The 21,006-nt window shown below is 42.1% G+C and overlaps 1 protein-coding gene across 2 annotated transcripts in view; it reads left to right on the forward strand.

The window, feature by feature from the left end:
- LOC146550629 (ephrin type-B receptor 2-like) overlaps nucleotides 1-21,006 on the forward strand; it is a 90,973-nt gene that overhangs the window by 21,849 nt on the left and 48,118 nt on the right. For both annotated transcript variants that reach the window (XM_085258844.1, XM_085258842.1), the window contains 2 exons: nucleotides 9,380-9,444; nucleotides 12,558-13,242. In XM_085258844.1, coding sequence (XP_085114970.1) covers nucleotides 9,380-9,444; nucleotides 12,558-13,242 — 750 coding nt within the window. The remainder of the gene's footprint in view (nucleotides 1-9,379; nucleotides 9,445-12,557; nucleotides 13,243-21,006) is intronic.

The following is a 21,006-nucleotide window of genomic DNA, read 5'->3' on the forward strand; positions in this document are numbered from 1 at the left end:
GGATCGCAAGTTCGATTCCTGCCTGGGGCGTCTGTATCCAGTAAGGGTCTTAAGGCTAGACCCCCTATGCTAAGCAAGCCTACCGCAGACATGAGCGAGACAGATAAATATGAAGGCATGCCGGCTCGGACGTCGCCCGGATCAACAAGGTCCGCGTCAGGTGTTGAGGAACCAGGGCACCCTGACGAAAAGTGGGCTACTGGAACAAGAAGGCATCGGTGGGCAAGGGACGAAAACAGGGCGTTGTTGGAATGCTACTACGCAAGTAACCCCGGCGGAAGGGGCTACATGTATAGGATGAGGGACCTATGGATTCTTCGATACCCAACATCCACAATGACGGCGAAACAACTAGTAGCTCAGTGTTCCAACATTCGAAAGAAGGGACTGCTCTCACAGCTAGAGTACCCTCAGAAGGTCTGCTAGATGATGTTAATGCAGCACTACGGGCAATACCTACAACCACAATTACCGACACTAACAAGCTGATCTACAATACGGCAGCAGTGATCAGTGAGATGCTTGGTTACAAGTTGAACAGCCACAAGGGGCAGTACCCTCCATGGAGAAGGAGGCTAGAGGGCAAGATCAAAGTAGCATGGAGGGAGGTTAGCCAACTAACGGAGTTGCAGAAAGGTGCGACAAATAAGGTGCCTAAGAAATACAGCAAGCTGTCCATACCTGAGGCCTTGGAAACTGCCAAGCAAAGACTCACAGCCTTGGCCAGCCGCTTGAGGAGGTACACCAGAGAGATAGAAGGCAGGAGAATAAACCAGCTGTTCTCCACAGAACCAGCAAAGGTGTACTCTCAGTGGCAAGGGAACAATAAGAGAACAGCACCACCAAGGCTGGAGACGGAGCAATACTGGAAGAGCATATGGGAGAAGGATGCAACCCATAACGGCAATGCTCAGTGGCTAGAGGATCTGAGGGCTGACCACAGCGACCTCCCTGAACAGGGTCCAGTAACCATCACAGTGGCAGATATCCAAGAAAGGGTCTCCAGTATGAAGAGTTGGACAGCACCAGGGCCCGACATGGTTCACGCCTACTGGCTGAAGAAGCTGACTGCACTCCACGAGCGTCTGGCAGCACAAATGAACCAGCTGCTAGTTAACGAGAGACACCCGGAATGGCTAACTGAAGGTCGGACGGTCCTGATCCCCAAGGACCCCAAGAAGGGACCGGTCCCCTCCGACCAATAACCTGCCTCAGTACTACATGGAAGCTCCTGTCAGGCATCATATCGGCTAAGATGAACAGGCACATGGGTCAATACATGAGCGGGACACAGAAAGGAATTGGCAAGAATACCAGAGGTGCAAAACACCAGCTACTGGTAGACAGAACAATCAGCCGAGACTGCAAGACCAGACTGACCAACCTGTGCACTGCCTGGATTGATTACAAGAAGGCCTATGACTCAATGCCCCACAGCTGGATACTGGAATGCCTAGAATTGTACAAGATCAATGGGACCCTAAGAGCCTTCATCAGGAACTCAATGGGGATGTGGCGTACAACACTAGAGGCCAACTCCAAGCCCATAGCACAAGTTACCATCAAGTGCGGGATCTACCAAGGAGATGCTCTGTCCCCACTGCTGTTCTGCATAGGCCTGAACCCCCTCAGTGAGATCATTAACAAGACTGGCTACGGATACCGACTACGGAACGGAGCAGTTGTCAGCCACCTCCTGTACATGGATGACATCAAGCTGTATGCCAAGAGTGAACGAGACATCGATTCACTGATCCACACTACCAGGCTATACAGCAATGACATTGGAATGTCGTTCGGACTGGAGAAGTGTAGTCGGATGGTATGGTAGTCAGAACTGAGGGGATTGAACTACCAGAAGGCAACATTGCAGACATAGAGGACAGTTACAAGTACCTGGGGATCCCGCAGGCAAATGGGAACCATGAAGAGGCCGCTAGAAAGGCTGCAACCACCAAGTACCTGCAGAGGGTCAGGCAAGTCCTGAGGAGTCAGCTGAATGGTAAGAACAAGATCCGGGCCATCAACACATACGCCCTGCCCGTGATCAGGTACCCTGCTGGGGTAATAGGCTGGCCAAAGGAGGAGATAGAAGCCACTGACATAAAGACAAGAAAGCTCCTTACCATGCATGGAGGGTTTCACCCCAAGTCCAGCACCCTGAGGCTGTACGCTAAGCGGAAGGAAGGGGGCCGGGGACTGGTGAGTGTCAGCACCACAGTCCAGGATGAGACAAGGAACATCCAAGAATACATTGGGAAGATGGCCCCAACTGACCGAGTGCTCAGTGAATACCTCAGGCAGCAGAAACCCAAGAAAGAGGAGGGAGACGAGGAACCATCATGGAAGGACAGGCCCCTGCACGGTATGTACCACCGGCAGATAGAGGAGGTGGCTGATATCCAGAAATCCTACCAGTGGCTGGACAAAGCTGGACTGAAAGACAGCACAGAGGCACTAATCATGGCAGCACAAGAACAAGCTCTGAGCACAAGATCCATAGAGGCTGGGGTCTATCACACCAGGCAAGACCCCAGGTGCAGGCTGTGTAAAGATGCCCCAGAGACAATCCAGCACATAACAGCAGGGTGCAAGATGCTAGCAGGCAAGGCATACATGGAACGCCATAACCAAGTGGCCGGCATAGTGTACAGGAACATCTGTGCCGAGTATAACCTAGAAGTCCCGAGGTCAAAATGGGAGATGCCCCCAAGGGTGGTGGAGAATGACCGAGCTAAGATCCTGTGGGACTTCCAGATACAGACGGACAAAATGGTGGTGGCTAACCAACCGGACATAGTGGTGGTAGACAAACAGAAGAAGACGGCCGTAGTGATCGATGTAGCGGTTCCGAATGACAGCAATATCAGGAAGAAGGAACACGAGAAGCTGGAGAAATACCAAGGGCTCAGAGAAGAGCTCGAGAGGATGTGGAGGGTGAAGGTAACGGTGGTCCCCGTGGTAATCGGAGCACTAGGTGCGGTGACTCCCAAGCTAGGCGAGTGGCTCCAGCAGATCCCGGGAATAACATCGGAGATCTCTGTCCAGAAGAGCGCAGTCCTGGGAACAGCTAAGATACTGCGCAGGACCCTCAAGCTCCCAGGCCTCTGGTAGAGGACCCGAGCTTGAAGGATAAACCGCCCGCAGGGGCGTGCTGGGTGTTTTTTGTTGTTTATATATATATTAGGGGTGCAACGATATTCGTATCGATATTGAACCGTTCGATACAGTGCTTTCGGTTCGGTACGCATATGTATCGAACGATACAACATTTGTAATTTATTTTATCAATTTTCCTTCTGACGATGCTGTCTGTGTTGAGCGCTCAGTGAATCTGTGTTCGACTACTCCGCCTAGGCTGCACTGTCGAGCGCAGATCCACTGAGCGCTCAACACAGACAGCATAGTCAGAAGGAAGAGCGCAGGGCAAGCTAGCGAGACAGAAGTTAAGTTCTCCTTGCAACAGGCAAATTGAACGTCATTCAGATCTGGCGTTTGGAATTATTTTGGTTTTCATGTGACGTATGACCCTGAAGGTAAGTGAGTCATGGACTAAAGTAAAACAGTATGTTGAATGTGCCATGCAATGCTCAATTACATTGGTGTGAACTAGTGTGTTAGCGCAGTTAGCTCGTTAACGTGTTGGCCGTCTAGCCCCATGCACGGAGTGATCGGCGGTAGCTCGTTAACGGAGATTTGCCGTGTTGTGGCGTTAAGGTCATTTCAACGAGATTAACCTGAAAGCACTAGCGGGAACACAACGAATATGACTGCACATTTATATCATCCTAGTGCAAAAACAACAAGCAAGCATGCTACTAACTTTAGCCGAGTCATTTAGACAGCTGTTAGCACATGATTCTCCTTATGCTGCTGAGAATATAGCCCAGAAGAAGCGGATAGTATAGCTTTTATTTTGGAAAGAGACATTTCTCTGTAATAAACTCTCTTTTCCAAAGATGAGTGATTCCTCAATCAGATACAGGGCTTGCAATATCGCTAGCCCGACGTCCCGGAGCTAGCGAGTTTTTCAGTCGGGCTACCAAAATCTATCTCTGCCCTGCCCGTCGGGCTATTGTAGGAAAAATATATGTCAATGCTTTTGCATTCTTTCGGAAATGTAGCTGGGTAATTATGTCATTGGCATCGGTGAGCCACTGTCAATATGTGACATATTGAAGTCGCGTTTGAATTTGCGCTTGTTTTTTTGCTTTCACTTTGCAATCGTGCGAACTGTGTATAGAGAGCGACAGCACTGATCTGTGAGTGATGATAATTTGTGCACCAATTCCTCTGACATCGTCTTATTAATCGTTAGCTTACTATGCAAACATGACGCAGCAAGCTTAAACATGTGAGAGGTTGATCGCGCAGAGAATCGCTGAGCTTATGTGAGTGCGTGTGTAAAAGCATTTCAGTTCTGCTGAGCCAAATAAGACAGGTCAGGGTGAAGAAGTGACAGCCAAAGAAAAGCTTACCACAAAACGGAGAAGTTATGACAAATCAGACTATGAGGCATTTTCTTTTTGCCTTATGGTCTGATTTGTCATAACTTTTCCGTTTTGTGGTAAGCTTTTCTTTGGCTGTCACTTCTTCACCCTGACCTGTCTTATTTGGCTCAGCAGAACTAAAATATATATCCTGCTGCTTTTACACACGCACTCACATAACGCTCAGCGATTCTCTCACATATTTAAGCTTGCTGCGGGAGATTTAACTTGTCATGTTTGTGTAGTAAGCTAACGATTAATAAGACGATGTCAGAGGAATTGGTGCGCAAATTATCATCACTCACCAATCAGTGCTGTCCGAGCGATTGCAAAGTGAAAGCAAAAAAACAAGCGCAAATTCAAATGCGATTTCAATATGTCACATATTGACAGTGGCTCACCGATGCCAATGACATAATTACCCAGCTACATTTCTGAAAGAATGCAAGAGCATTGACATATATTTTTCCTTCTTACAATAGTCCGACGGGCAGGGCAGAGATAGATTTTGGTAGCCCGACTGGAAAATCGCTAGCCCCTGGACGTCGGGCTAGCGATATTGCGAGCCCTGTATCTGATTGAGGAATCATGCATCTTTGGAAAAGAGAGTTTATTACAGAGAAATGGCTCTTTCCAAAATAAAAGCTATACTATACGCTTCTTCTGGCCTATATTCTCAGCAGCATATTAAACATATCAGGTCCCCATAAGGAGAATCATGTGCTAATGGCTGTCTAAATGACTCGGCTAAAGTTTGTAGCATGCATGCTTGTTGTTTTTGCACTAGGATGATATAAATGTGCAGTCATATTCGTTGTGTTCCCACTAGTGCTTTCAGGTTAATCTCGTTGAAATGACCTTAACGCCACAACACGGCAAATCTCCGTTAATGAGCTACCCCTGATCGTCCCGTGCATGGGGCTAGACGGCCAACACGTTAACGAGCTAACTGCGCTAACACACTAGCTCCCACCCATGTAATTGAGCATTGCGTGGCACATCCAACATACTGTTTTACTTTAGTCCATGACGCGCTTACCTTCAGGGTCATACATCACATGAAAACCAAAATAATTCCAAACGCCAGATCTGAATGAGGGTGGGGGAGGTTCAATTTGCCATGTTGCAAGGAGAGCTTAACTTCTGTCTCGCTAGCTTGCCCTGCGCTCTTCCTTCTGACGATGCTGTCTTTGTTGAGCGCTCAGTGGATCTGCGCTCGACAGTGTAACCTAGGCGGAGTAGTCGAACGCAGATTCACTGAGCGCTCAACACAGACAGCATCGTCAGAAGGAAAGTTGATTAAATAAATTACAAATTTTGTATTGTTGGATACATATGCGTACCGAACCGAAAGCACTGTATCGAACGGTTCAATATCGATACGAATATCGTTGCACCCCTAATATATATATATATATATATATATATATATATATATATATATATATATATATATATATATATATATATATATATATATATATATATATATATATATATATATTTCCCAGAAATTAGGAATTTGGATATGAGGACAGATGAGTATGAAAGCTGGTAAGCAGCATGGCAGGCAGTGCTGGGAGCAAAGTGAATTTTAGTGAATTTTATTGAGGTATCCCTGTGGGTTTAATCCAGCATGACATGTAGAGCGTTGTGAAGCCTACAAGGATTATTTTTGCTGGCCTTAGTTGGCCCACTCTCTCCTCCTCTTTGCCCTACTTTTCACTGATTCATGAAGCAGAGGCAGAACAAGAGATCTCTCTATATATGTATTGCAGGATTGCAGTGACAGATGGAGACAGTGGAAAGGCAGAGAGCCATTATTGTACAGAAAGACAGTGCCTTCTACAATAAATGTTAAGAAGGTGCATCAAAACAAGGGTTTAGTAAAACAAAAATTTGCCATTAATAAGAGTAATTCACAGAGATTATACATCTCAGAGAAAACAATTCGTTCTAATTTAAACAGGATGTAACTAGATTGAATATGCAGTAGTTCCAGCATATTGTAGTCACTTAGTTGCATTCAAGCTGCTGAGACTGAGCTGCCATAGTGAGTGTCTAGTCACGAAATGAGGGCAACATATACTAATGCACCCCCACCCTCACAAACCCATGATGTCCCCATTTCCCCTGTCTATCTCCATCTCCCATCAGTAGCTCCAGCCCATGCTAGCCTGTATTTAAATGCTCTATTGCAGCACTGCTCTTCACAATTAACAGACATGTTAAATTGTGACTTCTTTCTCTCTAATTTTGAAAGAAGGTTTGCAAGTTATAAAAGAGGCTGTCAGACTGAGACAATTTGATTCAAGCAGGAGATACAATGGCAAATTCAAAGAGCCACTATGGATGTAGTCTAATCTTTTCTCTGCTGCTGCTGCCATCATCATCCGTCATCATTTCTGCTACACTGGCAGGGCTAGGGGCCAGGACTCTACTCTTTGGGTTTTTGGGGAATGATGCTAACGCCTCAGATAACAGGCAACCCACCCGCAGTAGATTTGCCCGGTGTGAGGTCTCACAGCAAGCTATCAAATACAGCGCATTTCTCAGCTTTTGACAAAATGCTATACGTCGCCAGGTGTATAGCACAGTATCACCTTAAAGCACTTGTTGCAGGCTGCTGAGTTTGCATCTTTTGCTGTGAAGTACAGCCAGACTTTGACCCCTTCGCTTTGGGCATTTTTAATCTGTAGCTCTGCTCTAAAAGAACGTATGTACCTGGACCCGCCTACTATGCTCGCAAAGGTAAAATGATTGGCTGGAATCCAAAGTGTATGACATCTCAGGAAAAAAAGCACAGAAATAAAGCACTGAAATGTGTGCTGCTTTTCGGTCTGGTTACTACCGTTTATGCCATAATGGCACCGGGTACCGGTACCCATCCCTAGTCACATACTAATTACGTAACAGGATGCTCGTCACTTTGCTATAAAGACGACCACACATATTAGGTCGTACTCCATTATAATGGAAAACCTGTTGATCTGAGTTGAGTTGTGGCGAGTCGATCCGATGCTCTACTAACGGAAAAGGGGCTTTTACTCTTCTCCACCCTTCTTGGCTGAGTCTGTGGGAATTGGTTGCAGGTCAGCGCTCATGGCGTCTATTCTTCCTATTTAGCGGCGGCTGTGACACCTGGCTTGCCGCTTCTTCCCAACTCCTCATTAATCACTATTGATACTAATAGAAAGCGAGCAGCCAGAAAATGGGACATTTGAATGCAACACTGGGTGCTTACATTTTAATCTGACGCTGGACAAATACAAGACTTATTCTTCTTTTCTTTCTTTTTCTTTTCTTTCGAACAATTAAAATTTCAACAAAACAAACACAGGAAATGGAAAGCATAAGAAATTTCCAGCAAATGGATCCATGAAGCAAAAACAGAAGGTGTATCAAAGGAAGAAGCAGTGGCATATCGGGTCCTGTCCCTAAATTTAACTACAATTTTGTAACCAAAATGGTCATGCATACAAACACATACACATACATCTGTCTATAGACAATTATACCCTGGACCCCCAGAGGGTTAAATATTTTTTTAAAGTAACGCAACAGTTACTTTTCAAGTAATTAATTACTTTTGGAATCGTGTAACTCAGTTACTAACTCAGTTACTTTTTTGAAGAAGTAACTAGTAACTATAATTAATTACTTTTTCAAAGTAACTTGCCCAACACTGGTCATCGCTATCTGTTGAAATTTGTTTTTACATTTATTAACTATTTCTAGTTAATAATAAATAATTATTAACTTTCTTCTACAACTTCCAGTTGGATTGAATTAGGATTTTCTGGTCACAGTCCTCACCCACACTGTTCTCCTCAAGCAGGGTATTTTTTAAATTTCCTTTGCCAGTTTTGGACCCACACTGACAACGAAATCATTACCTGTTATCATTATCTGTTAACCACTTCATTCCTATTTGTAATAACCATATTTTTTCTCTGAAAAAGTCTGGGTAATTAGCTTTGGTTTGTTTGTTTATAATAGTCCATGTACCTTTTGTGTTATTCTTTCGATCCTCTGGCATTTTATTATAATGCTCCTTATTACATTATTGACGGCTAAACACAGTGCAAAGAAAAGAAAACAAAAGGGAAATAAAGACTAACCTAAAAAAATGGTAAAACAACTAAAACCTGAAAACGTGATGAGCTGAGACATAAAACATAAATATGGACAAAGACAGTTAAATGTGGGATAACTGAGCTTGACGTATGACAAACAGATGATCCAACAACAAACAAAGGGAAACTAATACAATATATACACAAACAGTAACGAGGGAGGACAGGAGAGAAACACAACTGGACCTAATCTGACATAACAAGACAGGGAGGAAGCAAAACTGTAACACTAACACAGGACACGGGATGATAAAAATAAAACAGTAAGCAAGACAAATACGGAGGACGAAGACACACGAGCTTAATACTGAGATTGTGGGAGAAACTGACATGGGGGCATGACTGACTTGGGAGACAGAGCGGATACATGGAACACGGAGACAAGAGGAACAAAATGAGTAATGTGGAACACAGGGAAAGTACTTTGGAAGTACTTTGGTTGTTTCACACTGGTCTAAAGCTAACGTCTGATCACTAGGTGACATTCCAGGCTCTGGTTTAAACCTCTGATGTATTAACTACCAGAATATATATCAGTCATTAGTGCTCTGTGTCTCACTGGTGGTTCTTTATCTCGTAGGCCATCCACTTCAGTTATTTTACTGTTTGTCATTTGAAGTCACTGAATGTTGCTCACTACATCACTGCAAATCATTTCCAGTGTGAACAGAGCTCAATACACACAGTATTTTATTGCAGTGTAACTTAATTCTAATTCTAACGCCAGGCTTTTTGGTTTTTGATTATCTCCAGAGGTACTAATGGATTCAACAACAGCAACAGCAGAACTGGGCTGGACCACCTACCCATCTCAAGGGGTGAGTAGAAAAATCAACACACTAGGAACAATGTACACAGTGTAGATAAGCAGTCAAAAGTTTGGACACACCTTGTCATTTAATGGTTTTTCTTTATTTTTACTACTTTCTACAATGTGGAGGCAAACTGAAGACATCAAATATATGAAGCAAGATATATAAAATTATGTAGCAAAGAAAAACTGGTAAATAACTCTAAATGTGTTTTATATCACAGATTCCTCAAAGTAGCCGCCCTTTGCTTTGTTGACAGCACTGCATACCCTCGGCCTTCTCTCAGTGAGCTTCATGCTGTAGTCACCTGAATGGTTTCACTTCACAGGTGTGCCTGTCAGGGTTCATTTATTGCCTTCTTAATGGGGTTGGGACCATCAGTTGTGTTGTGCAGCAGTCAGATTGGTACACAGCTGACAGCCCTATTTGACAACTGTTAGAATTCATATTATGGCAAGAACCAATCAGCCAAAGAGCAGTGTTGGGAAGGTTACTTTTAAAATGTATTCCATTACAGAATACAGAATACATGCCCCAAAATGTATTCTGTAACGTATTCCGTTACGTTACTCAATGACAGTAACGTATTCTGAATACTTTGGATTACTCACTATATTATCATGCTTTTTACAACAACGTGAATGTACTATTGCTGTGATTTATTACTATTACTGAAGGTCCGCGACTCCGAACTGTAGTAAAGGGACCTCTGACTAATACGGGGTCCCTGTCGGCTCCTAGCCGAAAAATAGCTTTACTTTGTTGTCTGGGTCAACTTTTATTGCGAGAGACAGAGAGAGGCGTTGAAAGGCTGCTCCAACGGAACTTATTGTTTCGGAGGAAAACACGAACACGGTGTACAGTCAAGTTTTAATAGCTTACTTACAACTGGGCTCGTCAGGCACTCTTCTTGGCTGAAGTGGTTATTATTATATTTACATGCTTCCAGCTCCCGTTTTTCCTCGATGACAACTCGTACCTTTCCACTGCCCTTTTTCTCCCTCCTCGCGCTCACAGACCCATAACGTGTATGGCAGTCCATTCTCCCTGCAGCACGGACTACACTGCCCATGATGCTACATTCTTTAGAGCTATGCTTGTAGCATTCTGCCTGTTAGCTTAGCACAACAACAACAACAACGAAAAGGCGCTCTCTCACCCAGGAAGCACACAGTCGCAGAGAGAGAGAGAGAGAGCGTCGCCCTGTAACCATGGCAACCGTGACGCTGCCGCCTGGAACAACAGAACGTAGCTGTCAAACAAAACCCAAACAGTCCTGACCCGCCACAATATGAAACAGGAAAGTACCGCAGTGTAATCCATTTATTTCAACAAAGTAACTGTATTCTAAATACCACCTTTTTAAACGGTAACTGTAACGGAATACAGTTACTCATATTTTGTATTTTAAATACGTAACGGCGGTACATGTATTCCGTTACTCCCCAACACTGCTAAAGAGAAACACCAGTCCATCATTACTTCAAGAACTGAAGGTCAGTCAGTCCAGAAAACTGCTAAAACTTTGATTGTGTCCCCAAGTGCTGTCGCAAAAACTGCATTTCTTCTCACTAGAAGTGCTACACCGAAACTGTCTTACATGAGGACCACCCCAGGAAAGGAAGACCAAGAGTCACCTCTGCTGCTGAGGATACATTCATCCGAGTCACCAGCCTCAGAAATCACAAGTTCACAGCACCTCAGATTCCAGTAGCAGACACATCTCTACATCAGCTGTTCAGAGCAGATTGTGTGAATCAGGCCTTTATGGTCAAGACAAAAGGACCAACAAGTGCTCAGCATCTCTGGGAACTCCTTCAAGACTGTTGGAAAACCACTTCAGGTGACAACCTCATGAAGCTCATGGAGAAAATACCAAGAGTGTGCAAAGCAGGAATCAAAGCCAAAGGGGCTGTTTGGAAGAATCTAAAATATAAAACATGTTTTGAGTTGTTTCACACTTTTTTGTTTACTAAATAATTTCATATGTTTATTCATAGTTTTGTGTTCATTCATAGTTTTGATGCCTTCTGTGAGAATCTACAATGTAAACAGTCATGAAAATAAACAAAAAACACCATTAAATGACAGCACCTGGAAAATATGCACATGGTAGCCCACTTACGTGGGTCTAACCTTTTTTTAATTTTATACTTTAAACTGGAGGTCAAACATATGCCATTGGTCCAGAATCAGCTTTCTGAAGAATCAAGTTCAGCACACTGTGTAGAAGTAATACTTCATGTTTATCAGTAAAGTAGATTAATATTCTTGTGCTGGTATCCAGTGATACCATCATTACTGCACAATCTTTAAAACTGCATCTTTATTAAATATATTTGATGTTTGATGACATGAAAGTTTTAAGTGTGAAGAATATGAAAAGTATGAGATCAGGAAGGGGGGAAATACTTTTTCACTGTCCAAAAAATTCCAAACCAAGCTTTAAAAGTTGTAGAATTTAAGTCAGTTTTTTAAGTCAATAATTTAAGTTAATTTACGTCACCTTGCTTGCTACATCCAAATATTGATAGCATGCTGGTATTGGTATCGGATCAATGCTAACATGGCTGGATCAATACTTTGTTTCTGTCCTCCAAACTCAGTATGTAGCTGATACTCAATTGCGTTTAATAATTAATTTTTTTCTGCAAATGAAAAAATATATCTCAAACATGCCCTGTGAAAAATATCTGAACCTTTATCTGCTGACTGTCACATCTATGTTATTTAACCAAACTTAAACAATAGAAGTTGACCCAATGTGCCATAGAGATGGGGCATTTGATTTCCAGATCTCCAAAAATCCCAGTTTCAAAATATACGAAAAGCACAAAAGTGTGTTTTACTCTATTAACTACTTATTATGGAAAATAAAAATCACAGGGATTTAGTGGTGATTAAAATGGGTTGCAAACTTCTGATGAGTGACTTGTAAGTGACTGCTCTCCCCTCTATAAGCTGCCTTTGTGGGTTAAAAGTATCTGTGTTGGTATCAGCAGTACTGGCTGACTCCACTAGCTTCTTCTGCTTTTGGATTGTTCCAAGTTGCCTTCAGTGTTTTAGTGTTTGCATGTTTGTCACTTTATCAGTAGCTCTGTTTCTTGGCTCTCTTCTAGTGGGAAGAAGTTAGTGGATACGATGAAAATATGAACACCATCCGAACATACCAGGTGTGCAATATCTTTAATAGCAGCCAAAACAACTGGGTCCGGACCAAATACATCCGTCGCCGTGGTGCTCAGCGTATCCATGTCCAGATGAAATTTTCAGTACGGGACTGTAGTTCCATACCCAATGTCCCTGGCTCCTGCAAGGAGACCTTCAACCTCTATTTTTTTGAATCTGACTTGGATAAGGCCACTAAATTATACCCACCCTGGATGGAAAACCCATGGGTGAAAGTGGACACTATTGCAGCTGACGAGAGCTTCTCTCAGGTCGATCTCGGTGGCCGCATCATGAAGATCAACAGTGAAGTTCGAAGCTTTGGACCTGTTTCCCACAATGGCTTCTATCTTGCTTTCCAGGATTACGGTGCCTGCATGTCACTCATTGCTGTCCGAGTCTTCTACAGGAAATGTCCCCATATAATCCAGAATGGGGCGGTTTTCCCTGAGACACTGTCAGGAGCAGAGAGCACCTCTCTTGTGGCAGCCAGAGGAGTGTGTGTTCCTAATGGGGAGGAGGTGGATGTACCCATCAAGCTGTACTGTAATGGGGATGGGGAGTGGATGGTACCTATTGGTCGCTGTATGTGTAAAGCTGGATACGAGGCTGTGGCGAATGGTACAGTCTGCAAAGGTAAGAAGGAATGTGTGAATGAGTTCTTATGAGATGTGCCTCACTAGACTGTTCTATGGCTGTGCCCTATCATATCGCTTGCAGTAACACCAATGTAAATTTTACATCAAATGTCAAATTACTACATCGTTGTGTTTTTAGCATCTAAAATTTAGCTACTTCAAACAGCTCCAGCAAATCACAATACTTTGCAAAATATGAAAACTGTTCTTGCTAAAGGTGGAAAGATGAGTGTTTCACACACATGAGATAAAAAATGCAGTTGCATCTCCTCCAGCTACGAAGGACGAGATGCTGATCTGCAACCCAAACGTAAACCAATGGCTCAACTTGGTCGAACTTGCTAGTTGTGCTCCATAATGTCAGGAGGAGCAACAAATAAAACAAAAAAGAAGAAGAAAATAACGAAACAAACTGATGTCACTATCACAATTTTTCTTGAAATATTGTGATATAATGTTGAGCCCATCATGCCCACCCTGGCTCTGTTCACAGATGAAGAGCAGCAAGAATAAACAAATAGTTTTATATGCATAGTGATGATGTTAGTGCATCTTGAAATGAACCGGCTTAAAGTAACTTAAGTGCAACGTTTTTCATTCATTCTGTAATCAAATGTATATATACAGACAAAAGGTACTTTATTTTAGCTGTACAACAGATTGTCACCAGGGCAACACTGTGTAAGATAATGTAAACTACACAGTTCCCCACCTGAACTCTGAATGTGCTTGAACTGCCCAATAATCTGAGATTAGAATATTTACACTACACTACTTCTACAGAAATTCTTAAACAGTACATGAAGGATTTTCGTTTATCCAATGCTTAGTGTTCACATCACCCCACTCGTAAGGATTAAAACTTTTTTTCACCTGTACACTACTATTCTTGCGTAGACTTTTAGTTTGTAGCCCCATTATGATCGATATCCCAGACCGTCAGACATTCATCACAGATTCATTCTATTAGTATCAGTGGTCATGCACCAGTGTCTTTCTCTCTGACAAAGAAAGTGACACCACTAATTAGGAATGGGAAGTTAAATAAATCCTTATGTAAAGAATAAGATTTCATTATTATTTTCTAAAGGGAGTAGGCAATTTACTTAAAAAATAGTGGCCTCTTTAGGAAGCAGGAAATGTAGTAATGTGGCAGAAAATAATATATTGCTGTTCACATAAGAAAAATAAAGAAAGAATACCTTTATTAGAATTGGAAGAAAAAATTACAAGTCCATTAAATTATTAGAAGCTGCCTATGTTGCCTCAGACTAGGACAAAGTGCCCTGGTCAGTCTTTGTGGAAATGGTGCACAGTGGCACTGCTTCAGGATATTACACTGCATAATTCACCACTAATACAAAGTGATATAAATAAAATTGAATTGAATTGAATTGAATTGATATTCTCGTGCATTCCGGTGAAGTGGCTCAATGAAATCCAATGCCAATATGCTCAGATGAGACCTCCATGCAAGGTATTTTCCAAAGGCACTTCTGGGATAGCCGCCTGGTTCCCACATTCTCCCTGATGCCTGGCCAATAAAAATGGGCCATGAGCTGTTCCAGAGTTTTGTCATATTTCCCTGCCATGAGGTTATGATAAGCTATCTTGAAAATAATTTCTCTGCAGCTCTTTGTGACCAACAGCTGGCTGCATTTCTCTTCCATGCAAGTTTCACAACTCACTCGATACAGTCTGCCTCTAATCAACACAAAATGCAGGTTGGTCAGCGCTATGTGGAGTAAATTATTGGAGTAGGCGGGGCCTCCCGAGAAGATGCTGTCTCCTCCTCCCCAGAGTCAGCTTCAGACAACCTCACATTACTCCACCTTACTGTGGGTTGTGAACACATCTGCACATTCCAGCCAATCTGTTCCCAGAATGAAGGGATGCGTCAGATGTGACCTAACCACCATCTTGACTCTGTGTGCACCTGTATTTAATCTTTACCAGTACTGTGGGATATTTGTGTATGTCCCCATGCACACACCTCCTCATCAGACCGACATCTTCCACTGCTCCCTCCGATCCTGGCAGTAATGCCAGTGAGAAACCAGCCCTAGCAACCAGACTCTTCAACATCCTTGTCTGGTGCTTGGACTGGTCCTGCAGCTAGTCCAACTGTCAGTGATGCACCATTGCCTGCTCCTGACACATGATTGCCACCAGTTAGGCCACAATCCGAGCCAGTGTCTTGACTTGTTGAGTTAGTCACTGGTCTGACTGACGTGACCATGACAATAAAAATATAGAAAAAGCATGGCAAAACACATGAAAACATTGCCATTTTAGCATAACTCTGTCGTACTTACTCACTTGCTCTCAACCGTTGCCTTCACTGCTGTGACACGGTGCTTGAGATGACTGACTCCAATAATAACTTTAATATCACTGAAGAGAGCAGAGTTGCTGTTTTCGGAAATTTAGAATTCTTCAGATTGTGCAAACTGTTCAAGAGTTATGGCAGTTTAAAAATAAGCAAAAACCTGTTGGTGGGAACTGGTTATAAGCGTTAATGGGTTAACAACATCATTGACGCCGAAGAAGACATCTAGGGTGTACGTCTTGTGTTCTGCTCTTTTCTACAACGTTCATTGTGTGCAATGCAGACAGTGCCCTGCCGAGCTGAATAGGACAGAGGAGGGGGTGTCAAGAGAGGTGGGACTAAAAGAGATTAAAGTTCCCCTGGTTTACCTCTCATTACATCAGAGAGAAAGTAAAAGCGTAAAAGGGTTTAATATCGAGTCTTATATGTTAAAAGTGATACAGAGTGCTAAAAATAGAGTTTACCTATATGAGAGAAGTGGTATTAAGTATGTTGTAATTGTTAAACACAGAATCATAATTTATAAGTGATTTTGCTAATAGTTAATCTTTTTTAATTCTTAATAACAATCAGAATGTAATCAGGTATAAGTTTAACCAATATAACAAATAAGAAAATAAAAACTATGAAATGATTCTACTAACACGTCTCTCACTGAGATTCCATATGGAGTGACTTATTTGTGCAAAGATGGCCTTGGAGGCTGTGAGAGTGTGTAAGAAGGAAAATTGAGAATACCAGGACTGACAAACACAGAGTTGTGTTTGTCAGTCTTTTATTTCTGTAAAGAGAAAAAGCGAGAAAAAATATTTGTGTGTAACCGAGTTGAAAAGAAATCATATTAGAGTGGAAATTCATGTGATTGAGACAACGATAAATCCTGTTGAAGTAAAATAGCATAAACTAAACTAAAGACATGACAGAAAGTATATTCATATTTGATTTAATGTTCATATGTAGTGAAATTATGTACAACAAAGACAAGAAGATGTGATGAGGGAGGGGAAAGATGAGGACCAGGTATACCAAGTATAAAAGTTTTGTGCAGAAGAGATAAGTTGTTCATTGCTTTGTCTCCTGCGAGACGAGCACTACAGATAATTGGATCTAAGATTTTACAGTTGGAAGTTTAAGCAGAGATACCAGAAGGATCAACCACTGCCAAACTGTGGACTTTTTCTCTGCTCATTAGATTCAAGAGGATTTGAATTTCCAGGGGATGCTTGTTGGAGTATATCAACACAGAACACAGAGATAAGTGCATCTTCAGGCCAGGGTGTGCCTTTTCTTTCATTAGTCTCTCTCCTCTCAAGATCATTATTAAAATCAGCATTAACTCAACGCAGGTCAAAGAGATAAGTAGAATTCAATCGATTTGATTTTGTGATCAATATTATTTGCTTTGCTTTTGCTTTTACCATTACTGTTTATGAAACAGTAATGGTAAAGACATGCATATCACTCAAAGAATCCTTACAGGTTACTCTAACCTTAAAATGAACGGATCCTTGGGCCCACTTTTTCAGACCACTAAATTTTACCCAGTTAATAAAGATTTAGAGGAGAGCTGGTAATAATGGGTGTGACTGAGAGGAGATTTGAGCAGAATGCCATTCTGACAAGCACGCCTTCAGAGGAAGCAGGATCAACATCTGCAAGGTGGAGTAGCAGTTGGAGCTAGGCAAGTCTCCTCCATGGCTCCATCCAAGCTCTGCATAGCCTAATCAGAGATTAGTACTTTTTAAACAGAAAAGAATCTTTATATATTGGGAAGGCCCGGTTGGGATCCAACAAAAGTAAACATGTTGCCTCAGAGCTGCAGCCACAATGTATTGATTGAAGATTCAAGAAGTTTATTGTCATGTACACCGCAAAACACAAGTGGTTACACAGCACAATTAAATTCTTACTTTGCAGGTTCCCTTCACACGACTAAAAGAAAGTAATAATAAATAAAATAGTAAAACAGTGCTTTGTAGATCTTGTAGCTTATATGTGGGTGTAAACTTGCAACACTATCACAGTGATAATATATGCAGAGTATGCAATATAAAGGTGTATATGTTGATATATGTATAAAAATTGCAAATTTACAGGCTAATATTAATGTACAGAATTGCTATTTTACAGGTTAGGTGTAAGTACAGCTGTATTATGCTGTGTACAAGTGTGTGTGTGTGTGTGTGTGGGGGGGGGGTCTGTTTAGGTCAAAAGTGTGATTTCAGAGTATCATTATTTATTTAACAAAACCTAAGCCAAAATGCAGAAGCAATGTGTTAAAAACTAAGAACACTCTGTGATTGAAAAACCTTTAGATTTGCTTACTATTTGCTTGGTCGTAGCCTTCAGTTTTAATTATTATAGAAATGTTACAGATGTTACAGTCATAAAAAAGGGATGGATGTCTACCAACTGGAAGGCTGGTGAATCGATCCGTTGTCCTTGTGTCAAAGTATCCTCAGTTGCCCTCGATGTGAATGTTAGATAGACGTGCTTGCATATAGATCAAAGATCTGTATGAATGTCTTTCAGGGGAAGGCACTGACAAAAAACCCTTTCATATCAGAAGAGAGACGTAGCTGACAGAGAGCAAACACCTGAGCGAATCATCACAGTGTGATTGGATGAGTGAGACTTGTGGTGAGAAAGCATTTTGAGTGCTCAAAATTGAGTAGAAAAGTACCTCTCAACTTACCATTTAGCAGACTGTTAGAAATGTCTCTAAATGGCAAATCTATTGTCGTCTCTCCCTGTTTCTGCAATAAAAGGACGATGGAAACTGGTAAACAAACCTTCCCTCCTACTATGGAATAAACACCTGAGCACAAGTATGGGAAACAATACAATACATAATCCAGCTTTTTTCATTCAGAATTAAAGTGACAACTATCCTTTTTTACTGGTTCTCCCAACCATACACACACACATTTCAGCACGTTTTGTACTTTCCACTTAGCTCAATCTGTTGGGCTGTCTCTAGTTTAGACATTCGTTTGACAATTTGAGGAAAAGGTTACATTTGCAGTATACAAACAGAAATGCAAGAAAAATCTTTTGAATTTAGTTAGTTTAAGGAGGAGTACGTTGGAGTTTAGTGAATTCAGAGCTGACTAAAGTTGACTTCACAGGCTTGAAATGTATCACTGTAAATGATTCGATTTGTATACTGTACATATATTTTTCATCTTATGAGTTTTCCTTTACAGTGTCTGTGTTCTACAAAAATACCTCCAGTAAAATCCAGCATCATGAGAACTGGTTTGGAGAATTATTTAATTCCTTTTTGAGATAAATAAATCTTTTCCTCGAGTAAAATATTTATGCAGCAGTAACTTTATTTCAAATGCAGAAATATTTTTCAAATAAATAATTAGTCTGAAAATATTCAGACCTGGATGAAGGAATTACTATTTCAGAATCCATTAGTTTGGCTTTGAGGCATACTGTATGGTAATGTGGACCACGACCATAAATATTAATTTACTCAGTTCGTTGATGTCATGTCGTCCTTAGGTTTCAGTTTTTCTTGGGTCTGATAGGGTCTGGCTTTCCCACATGTGACAGCTGGAGTGTTCCACATTTAGGCATGCCCTGAAAAGACACACACACGTACACACACACACACACACACACACACACACACACACACACACACACACACACACATCAAGAAACACTCATAAAACCTTTTTTTAAAGCCAGCAACCTAGAAGATGTGCGAGTTGTGTATCAGAAATGGCAAAGAGGTTGTTCAAACCCTTTGCAGGAAACAGATGGTGGCATTACTATTGCTCTTGCAACTGACTTCGTCCAACACTCTGGAATCTCAGTACTCCTACTGTCATCTTCCTTTACTTGTTTATGGAACCGGCAGTACCAGCTGGAGATTCTGGAAATTCACTGGAGTGACGGGAGTGAGAGTTCAGAATTATTAGGCAAATGAGTATTTTGTCCACATCATCCTCTTCATGCATGTTGTCTTACTCCAAGCTGTATAGGCTCGAAAGCCTACCACCAATTAAGCATATTAGGTGATGTGCATCTCTGTAATGAGAAGGGGTGTGGTCTAATGACATCAACACCCTATATCAGGTGTGCATAATTATTAGGCAACGTCCTTTCCTTTGGCAAAATGGGTCAAAAGAAGGACTTGACAGGCTCAGAAAAGTCAAAAATAGTGAGATATCTTGCAGAGGGATGCAGCAGTCTCAAAATTGCAAAGCTTCTGAAGCGTGATCATCGAACAATCAAGCGTTTCATTCAAAATAGTCAACAGGGTCGCAAGAAGCGTGTGGAAAAACCAAGGCGCAAAATAACTGCCCATGAACTGAGAAAAGTCAAGCGTGCAGCTGCCAAGATGCCACTTGCCACCAGTTTGGCCATATTTCAGAGCTGCAACATCACTGGAGTGCCCAAAAGCACAAGGTGTGCAATACTCAGAGACATGGCCAAGGAAAGAAAGGCTGAAAGACGACCACCACTGAACAAGACACACAAGCTGAAACGTCAAGACTGGGCCAAGAAATATCTCAAGACTGGTTTTTCTAAGGTTTTATGGACTGATGAAATGAGAGTGAGTCTTGATGGGCCAGATGGATGGGCCCGTGGCTGGATTGGTAAAGGGCAGAGAGCTCCAGTCCGACTCAGACGCCAGCAAGGTGGAGATGGAGTACTGGTTTGGGCTGGTATCATCAAAGATGAACTTGTGGGGCCTTTTCGGGTTGAGGATGGAGTCAAGCTCAACTCCCAGTCCTACTGCCAGTTTCTGGAAGACACCTTCTTCAAGCAGTGGTACAGGAAGAAGTCTGCATCCTTCAAGAAAAACATGATTTTCATGCAGGACAATGCTCCATCACACACGTCCAAGTACTCCACAGCGTGGCTGGCAAGAAAGGGTATAAAAGAAGAAAAACTAATGACATGGCCACCTTGTTCACCTGATCTGAACCCCATTGAGAACCTGCGGTCCATCATCAAATGTGAGATTTACAAGGAGGGAAAACAGTACACCTCTCTGAACAGTGTCTGGGAGGCTGTGGTTGCTGCTGCACGCAATGTTGATGGTGAACAGATCAAAACACTGACAGAATCCATGGATGGCAGGCTTTTGAGTGTCCTTGCAAAGAAAGGTGGCTATATTGGTCGCTGATTTGTTTTTGTTTTGTTTTTGAATGTCAGAAATGTATATTTGTGAATGTGGAGATGTTATATTGGTTTCACTGGTAAAAATAAATAATTGAAATGGGTATATATTTGTTTTTTGTTAAGTTGCCTAATAATTATGCACAGTAATAGTCACCTGCACACACAGATATCCCCCTAAAATAGCTAAAACTAAAAACAAACTAAAAACTACTTTGGCAATATGGCGGCACACACTGTTGCAGCGGCTTACGGCTCTCCGTCTCAGTACTCCTTTTTTTTGTTTAGTTT

Source organism: Mchenga conophoros, linkage group LG20, assembly GCF_057382185.1.
Source record: "Mchenga conophoros isolate Kocher_MC1m ecotype Shallow Benthic linkage group LG20, M_conophoros_male_GT1.1, whole genome shotgun sequence".
Lineage (NCBI taxonomy): Eukaryota > Metazoa > Chordata > Actinopteri > Cichliformes > Cichlidae > Mchenga > Mchenga conophoros.